The sequence below is a fragment of the Podarcis pityusensis genome (assembly GCF_964106645.2).
Source record: "Podarcis pityusensis genome assembly, chromosome: 10".
Classification (NCBI taxonomy): domain Eukaryota; kingdom Metazoa; phylum Chordata; class Lepidosauria; order Squamata; family Lacertidae; genus Podarcis; species Podarcis pityusensis.
The window spans coordinates 24,837,197-24,846,325 of NC_138035.1; the positions used below are offsets into that span (position 1 = coordinate 24,837,197).

At 40.3% G+C, this 9,129-nt stretch overlaps 1 protein-coding gene across 1 annotated transcript in view; it reads right to left on the reverse strand.

The window, feature by feature from the left end:
• NUP37 (nucleoporin 37) overlaps positions 1-9,123 on the reverse strand; it is a 22,676-nt gene extending 13,553 nt beyond the window's left edge. The window contains exons 1-5 of the mRNA XM_080971807.1: positions 8,990-9,123; positions 6,378-6,584; positions 5,544-5,668; positions 3,974-4,046; positions 821-915 (exon numbers count right to left, since the gene is read on the reverse strand). Of these exons, the coding sequence (XP_080827933.1) occupies positions 821-915; positions 3,974-4,046; positions 5,544-5,668; positions 6,378-6,533 (449 nt within the window). The 5' untranslated portion in view covers positions 6,534-6,584; positions 8,990-9,123. The remainder of the gene's footprint in view (positions 1-820; positions 916-3,973; positions 4,047-5,543; positions 5,669-6,377; positions 6,585-8,989) is intronic.
• Positions 9,124-9,129: the final 6 nt, after the last annotated feature.

Genomic DNA, 9,129 nt, shown 5'->3' on the forward strand with positions numbered 1-9,129 from the left:
TCAAAGTAAAAGGCTTGTGTGTGTGTGTGTGTGTGTGTGTGTGTGTAGAAAACAAATGCTGGATGGACACAAGAACAAGTGAGTAGTAAATTATATGATTCATAAAACTGTATAAACTTCCAAGTCCCACTCCTCTCAACAAATATTTTATTATACATGCAGATCTCGCTCTCCACATGCTTGCTTATCTGCACTTAAAGACTTATGCCCAAACTTTGCTATATGCTCTGCAGGTTCACTTATTCCAGCTTCCTTACTTCCTTGGTCCATCCCCCCCCCCCCCCCCCGTTGTCAGCAGCCATTTCAGGAAGAAATCATGGAAAGGGGGGAAAGACAGTGGACAAATTCCGCCTCAGAAATTTCTATGAGAAATGTTTCCAAAGGAAACAATGGCAATTGCGGACTTTTTATGCAAATGCTCACCTAAAGAACAATTTCCAGGGATTGCATTGCATCAGTAAAGCAGGACCTGCATGTATTCTATGAATTATTTTTTTAAAAAAAATTCATAAAACGGCTTGAAATCCTGCAATTACAAGTTTTTCCTTTCCATATTTAGCAAAGTGAGCCAGTATTTTTTTTTAAAGTAATTTGCAGGGAAGTACAAACACACAGTATTTTTTAAAGCAGTACACAGGGAATAAAATAAGTTTAGTCAGTTTTTATATGCAATCTTCTGAAAAACTGTACTGCATGGAATATCAGCCCTTTTAGAAATTACGTAGTTCATACTTAGAGAATTGCTTCAGTGACCAATGTTCTAGTTTTAATTAAAAATATGTAGAGAGAGTTAAATTCATGTGTTTAGAAGAATACATACCTGCAAGTGTGGTCATCACTCACGCTTGCAATTTCCTGACCTTCTTTAGGTGAAAATACCACATCATTAATGTAATCTGAGTGGCCCTCCAAAGTCTGTTGATAGAAAGTGGAAATATTTTTTGTTATAAATTAAACAAAGCAAGTTAAAGAACAACTGGTACAAGCAAGCAAATGTAAAGTGAAGATCTTAATTATTATCTGTCAGGGAAGGATACAGGGGACAAAAGAAATGGCTTGTGTTGGACCCAAGCAATTTAGAGCATTGCAGCATAAAACAACTATCTTTAATTGTGTGTGGATAACAATAAGGCACTCAGAGACCTATCTGTTTTAGGAGATAGCTAGTTCAAAACATGACAGCCTAGCAGCCACTAACTGCAGCCTCGTGAAATGAGCATATCAATGGAACCTAACACCATACCTGCACAAAACCTCACCTAGCAACCCCAGACACTCACTAAAAGTGGGGTTGGAGCAAAGCAGACCTTTATAGGATGCCACAGAGAAGGGCATGACAGGACGATGACCACTATCCCATTATAGTCCCAAGGATAAAGGGGGAAGGCAGATCAATTCTTGCAACACCAAGGAGAAATTTTAGTGAGCAATTTGCTCCAACTAGGGTTGGAGCTGAGGTTTTTGAGCCCCTGCCTCCAATCCACCCTCCTGGGCTCTGCCCCCTTTTGGAGAACTCAAATGCCAACCCTCTAGCCTTCATAGAGGCACTTCTCTTGTGTCCCATAGCCTCCCATTTGCTGACGTCCCTGCACAGTTGCCTTGGTGAGAGAGTGTGGGAGACACTGTTCTTCAGGTTCAGGGAAAGGTGCCCATGAGGGTTCTTGCTCCCGGACAATTTGCTCAAAAAAAGCATTGCAGACCCCATAGCTGTATAACTAATACTTCATAATCAACAAGGCTGCAGAAAAAATAATTGAGAACAAGAAGGGTGTAACTGACCCTGCTGATTTCGAAGCAAAGATTGACCTTGTGGCCATGGATGACAAATTCATACTATCTAAAAGCTGTATTGATGGGGTCTGAATACTAATGAAATCCAGTTGTTTCTAGGAAGGAAAGTTGGGAATAGGGAAATAGCTAGTTAGAGAAGTACCGTATTTTTCGACCCATAGGACGCTCCATCCCATAGGACGCACCTAGTTTTTTGGGGGGGAAATAAAGGAAAAAATGTTTTCCTTTATTTCTCCCCCAAAACCAGGTTGGGGAACAGCGGGATGGCGGCGCTGCGCCTCCCCGCTGTCCCCCGAGCTTGTGGGGCTGGCCGATGTCTGCCCGGCGCGAGGGGCGCTCTGCTTCAGGGCGCCCCGCGCGCAGGACGGCAGGCTGCTATCTGCAGCCTGGGGAGCCCTGCGGGAACTCCCGCAGAGCTCCCCACGCTGCAGATGTCTGGCCGGCGCGCCGGGCGCTCTGCTTCAGGGCGCCCCACGCACCGGGCAGCTGGCTGCTATCCGCCTAGGCTGCGGATGTATTCCGGAAGCGCCGGGCGCTCTGGTTTCGGGGCGCCCGGCGCTCCGGGAAGCAGGCTGCTATTCGCAGCCTAGACAGCCCTGCAGGAACTCCCGCAGGGCTGCCTAGGCTGCGGATGTGTTCCTGAAGCCTGGAGAGCGAGAGGGGTCGGTGCGCACCGACCCCTTTCGCTCTCCAAGCTTCAGCGAAAGCCTGCATTCGCCCCATAGGACGCACCCAGATTTCCCCTTCATTTTTGGAGGGGAAAAAGTGCGTCCTATGGGGCGAAAAATACGGTATTCATCCAGATATAATCTTTCAAATAAGGGCCAAATAGTCATATTTTTACAGCCAACTGGCACTTTATTCCTCCGTTACCACTACCAGCAGACAAAGTTTCCAGCTTCTCCAAGCTGGCTTTCAACATGAACATGTTCAAACAACTTGCAGATGATCACCCATACAAGCTGCAACTGTAGCCTCTCCATTGGTGGGAGTGATCCAGTGATCCAGAAACAGAAAAACAGAAGAACCAGGACAAGACTGAACACCTGCTGCCTTGGTGTTTTTAAACTAACTGGGCCATGTTTGGCTGCATATTAGCCATTTTGTCTACAAAGTGGGTAGCAAAGTTTTAATATTGAACATAAGATGACACAGTCATTTTCTTTAACCATACACCTAAAATACTTCTACTGGAAAACAATGTAATTGAAGGAATACTACAGAACTGGCATTCAAAACCAGCATGTTATAATTTGTAGTGTTTTCGGAATAATCATTATACATTTTTGTATTTAGTCTTGCAAGTCTCAGCATGTTACCAATTCAAACAATTACATGTTTAATCAATTGACATTCAAACTACTGTTTATTTTACTACACAAGGACCTATGGAAATCTATTTCTTGTCTGATCAAGCTGTAATAAGCATTGCTCACATCAATTATATGGTAAAAACAAACAGTTTAGATACATGATTAACATCATTCATCAAAGAAGCTCCACTGACATTAGTTATAAATCAGAATGTTAATATATCAAGTCTAGCACCAGTACAGACTTTCTGGCAGCTTGAACTATCAGCTCAACCTGGGAGTGTTAATAAACTATTGTAATCACAATAGTGTAAGTTGTAGTTTTAAAAGTATCACAACTATGACTGGTAGCATCTCAACATTATTTGGATATGTACGGGAGGTTGTTTTGAAGAAGGATACTTAATCATGGATTAAAGTGATATTTAATTATAAAATAGTAGCTGCTTCAATAGGAATATTTATCAGACACAAGATTTTAATTTCTTCTTGTAAAACAGTTCCCTGGCTATTATTTCCATAAATTATTCAGGCACCACTCTGCATATTATTTCTGGTATTCTTATTCCTTAGCATGCCATTTATTGCTCTACCTTTATGTTCCTATTTGCGTCTATTTTAGACTGAACAATTACTAGGCAATTAAAAAACATTTATCCATTTTCTTAAAATTTTGCCTTAAGTAGTATACAATGGTTTTGTTCTGCAAGAACACACTTATTTTAAAAGTGTTAAAATAAATGATTTAAGGTTTACAATATTTATGTAACTTCATAACTACCACTCCAACAATATTTACTTTTAAAAAGTTGGCATGTTAAATAAAGAACACAAAATAGCATTTATCATTATAATTTGTTTCTCCTCACCTTATATCCATTATTTTCTTGGAGATCTGAGGTGAATAACCTTAATTTCTTATCAGCAGCTGCAGTACAAAATCTAAGGTAATTAGACAAGCAATACATTTGGTCATTCCATACAAGTGAAATATAGTTGGCAATGTTATTAAAGATGGATTTCTCTAAGTAAATTTGCATTATTCATTATAAAATGAAAAATAATATGCCATATTTCTCTGAACATACACATTAGATCACAGCCAGGCAGGAATCACTTGCAATTAAAGAAAATAATACCGCTCCTGATTTTGTAGGTTAGTATGTTAGGAACAACTTATATGTATTGATGTGTGGAGCTAATCAATAGCATTTATGTGACTTGTAGCTGATAGCCAAACACTTAGGAAAATTAAGAAGATAGCAGGAACAAAACCCAAGAAGGGATCTGAGTCAATGCCTATTATGCTAGTAGTGCTAGTCAAATAATTAAATATCATTCAACACTTTCAATTACTCAAGTTTCAATTACTCAAGTTTCTTCAGCTTAATATTGTAACTTAATCAGATTTAACATAAAATGCTACAGGCAAAAACTGAAAAGGCAAAAACTTCTATGACACCTTACCAAAGTCTGAGTTGCCTCAGAGGAAATAAGCAAATGACAATTTACCCTGGCGACCAGGGCTCTCAGACCCAGCTGCACAATGAAGCACCACATGGAACGCATGAAGAGTTTTCTTCTGCCTTGGATAGCTACAGGAGAAAGTGCCGTTCACATAGCAGACGTGGCTCTATTTCTGGGTTGGCTGTGCACACAGCATAGCATAAGGGGACCAATTGCTTCTGTCCCTCTGTACTGGTAAATGATTGCATGTGACGAATTAGGCTGCTTACAAAAACTTGTTAAAACTTGGTTTAACAAAAGGTACTTTGGCAGAGTTCCCCCACTCCACACCAGTCTTGTTGCTACAGATTAATGCTAATACTTATCTGGACAGATTTCTTTAAGACTTTCAGTGAATGGGCATTGTTTCACAAAAGACACTCAAGTACTGCTTGTATGACAGATCACCACATTGTTTCGTTCCCTGTTCCAGCACACATTTTGTTAGTCAAGTGCAGAGTTTATTTTATATATTTAGTAGCATTCGTTTTTAAACACAGAGGTTTATCCATCACATTCATAACTGACTTTCCAGGATCAGTTGTCTAAGGCTGCAGTTCTACACACACACTTACCTTGGAGTAAACTCCATATAACTCAATGAGACTTGCTTCTGAGTACAGTCGTAACTTGGAAGTTGAACAGAATCTGTTCAGGAAGTCTGTCCGATTTCCAAAACATTCGGAAACCAAAGCACGGCTCCTGATTGGTGCAGGAAGCTCCTGCAGCCAATTGGAAGCCACGGAAGCCCCGTTGGACGTTCGGCTTCCAAAAGTAATTCACAAACTGGAGCAGTCACTTCCGGGTTTGCGGCATTCGGGAGCCAAAATTTTCAAGAACTAAACTGTTCGAAAACCAAGGTACGACTGTAGATGTGTTATTAGCACAATAAAAAATGACCAAGAAAGTTTACATTTTAGCTGGATACATTACCGTATTTGGGGAGATAAAGCATCAAGTCTAGTTTCTGGACTCCATGCAATGACATCAACTCTAATCCCATGATGAAAAACTCTTAGCGTTTTATACTGAATTCCTTCCACTTCTGTATCCTCATCCTACAGATACATGCAATGTACTTGTGAGCAAGTAATAAAACATCTCAAATATTTTGTGATATGATAGACTTGACAAACAACATGGCCCCTGAATTATTTATTTGGGGCCCGACTACATGGTATTGCAGATTCTTTGTGCACTTCCTCTCATGAGAAAGATCATGCATTTCTATATAATTACCTGGGGGTAAGGTATATCAGACACCTAGGGACACATCTCTGAGCAGACATGCATAGGACTGTGTTATAGCAATACCATTCTATCCCCATGTATGGAATCCTAAAGAAGCCATGCTGCTTCTCCCAGGTCCCTCAGGTTTCTCTCATAAGTATTCCAAACTAGTGAGTGTTATCTATGGAATGCTTTATGAAGGGCTTTCCCCCAGAAATAAATCAATGCTAATCAAATATAAACTGCATTGCAAATATATATTGTTAAATAAACAACCAAATAAATGCTTCTTTAATTATTATTTTTAAAAAAAGACTGTGCCTTTTAAATGTAATATGCCACCGTAGGTATCTTTGGCAATAAAGACAAAAAGATGACAACCAATGGTTACAAAATTATTGTGCACACTTATACATAGAACTTATTTTCTTCCCCAGTGCATCATTCACATTTTCAGCTTCTCAAAACTAATAGCCATATTTGTTTTCAAGTTACAATGCCTTCTTAATAAGCTTCAGATCTATGAAGCATACTAACCTGGAACCTGCAGGTCCCAACAACCACATAATTATTGCCACCATATGCAATGAGTGATTCTGCAGTGCCACTCTCAAATGGGTTGAATTCCACCACATGGACGTAATCTTCACACTCCACAGTATAGGATGCACTTCGGGAATTCTCCTGCTTCATCTTCAGTAAATGGATTCAAGTCAACAGTAGGCTCTTCAGTTGGAGAAGGTACTGAATTGTAAACGCACACATGAATACAATTGGGCTGTCAGTTATCTGCTTTTACTCAGAGCTAAGTTCCACTGTGCTAATAACACTTTTGCTCAAGTAAGCAAATGCAGTTTGAGGCTTCAACCTAACAAAAAATGCTTGGAAGTTGCATTGAAATCAATGGAAGATAGATATTGCCTACACCCACAGGAATATAATGCAGTATAATTCAGAAGTAGTAGACTGGACAATGAGTAAAGTTTTGAACTTTGTCTTTGCACAAGTGAAAAAAACCCAGCATAGCCAAGAGTGCACTGGGCTTAAACCTTTCCTTTTTGATATACTAGCTTTGGTTTTTAAAACATACACAAGGTCTTTTGCACATAGCATTTAAAATATGTCATCCTTCACCTGAGGTCTAAAAAGTCCACCTCATTCTGCTATTTTTAGTTAAGGCACTTTTACTTCACCTGTCAAACATGCTCCTTGGGCAGCCTACAAACTTTCAGAATTGAATTAAATAAAGCATACAAATAGTTCAACAGGCAACATGAAATAGTAAGCAGAGTGTAATAATACATTCTTGCTGCAATATCTTTTTTAAAATAAAGCACTTAATATTATTTACCGTAGGTACTATGAAATATATATATATATTTATTCCTCATATGAAGGAATATATTTATTATATATCTATTACAGTTTAATAGAATGGATATAGATAGGGAAAGAGAAGGAGAGTTACAGGAAAACAAGTGACTGTGTAGACTAGGCTTCACTTCTGAATACATATCTTACTGTGCTGCAAAGGAAAAAGAACAGCACCACAATGGGAAAATATTTCTTTTAGATAACTATGTTTGGATACATATGTAGTTTTGTACCATCAAGTTATATATAAATGATGCTATTCCTCAGGCATATGAAGATCTTATCTTTTCCCCTAAAGGTTTTACTTTGAAGGAATATTCATAGAAATAGATGGTCCTAATGTTTAAACACCCTTTAGAATCAAGGCATAAAGCACAGTGGTGGTGGTCTAAAGGTATATGAACTGTAGATAAGCTGGGTGGGATCTGATCAGTACCTGGATGGGTGACAGCCTGAAAACCACATGTACACCACCTTGAGTTCCATGATGGGGAAAAAGGCAGGATATAAATACAGTGGTGCCTTGCAAGACGAAATTAATCCATTCCGCGAGTCTCTTCGTCTTGCGGTTTTTTCGTCTTGCGAAGCACGGCTATTAGCGGCTTAGCGGCTATTAACGGCTTAGCGGCTATTAACGGCTTAGCGGCTTTAAGAAAAAGGAAACAAACTCGCAAGACGTTTTGTCTTGCGAAGCAAGCCCATAGGGAAATTCGTCTTGCGGAACGACTCAAAAAACGGAAAACTCTTTCGTCTTGCGCGTTTTTCGTCTTGCGAGGCATTCGTCTTGCGAGGCACCACTGTATAAGAAAATGAAACAATTCTACCATGGGCTTTGCAAATAATCAAAACATTTCTCTCATTTCCATTTGGAAAGATCTATGATACTTTTTAAATTTTTAACGCCAGTGCTTATTGAAACTAAACATTCTTTCACAACAGGTTACTGTTCATTATGTGAAGTGGGTCTTTTTTGCATGTAGTTTTTCCTGTTGCTGTTACTTCACAACAACTCTTCTTCTGTCCCTCAAAAATAATTGTGCAGGTTTGACTGCCAATTTTGAGAGAATTAGAAGCAGCCTGTACAACAGCTTCTCCCAGCCCCAAACTGGCGCTTTCTAGTTGCGACTGGAACCATCGTTTCCTAGCCATACTGACTGGGGCTGATGGGCTTTGTAGCATAAAGCAACTGAAGGGCACCAGACTGGGGAAGGCTGCTGTAGAATATCCAGAGTGAGGTGGTAGTAGCAAGGCTTTTAGAAAAATCAAGGCTGGCTGCAATATTTGAAAGTTGCTTATCAAGTGGTTCTTCCTAAGTGTGCACAAACATTCCATGCCAGCAACCTTTGATATAAAATAGAAAGGAGAGCCTATTAGTTCATATCAAATACAAAACGGCTTCCAGTGTTACAGCTGCTGTATCTTGAGCAACGCGTAGTTCCCATCCAGCATTTCCTAGGGGTGCAACACATAGCGCAGGCAGAAACGTGCTACATACTTTCCTAGACGCTTCAACCGGCCTTAAGAACAATGTTTCTATCTGGATGAGGTATTCCTCGCACAGCATTGAGCTTCAATGTTAAAAAATTAAATCTACCCTCTCCCCTGCCCTGAAGACTGACGAGATGCAACCTCCGCAGATCTCCACCCTCCCACCCCTCAGAGACTGGAAACAGCCGTTAGACCGCAAGAGCCCCCGCCCCACGTGCCCTGATCCAGCATAATATTCATAAGATCTCCCACCATTAAAAAAACCCCATAATTTCAAACTTCCGCACCTCATTCTCTGAGCGGCACTCTCCCGCGAAGAATTTGTCAGAACTCAGCACTTCCGCTTTCTCCCCGCAACCGCGACAAACCTCTTCCGGGTCACGGAGTGCCGCGCTTGCTGATTGGCTAGTTTGAAATTAAACCGCCG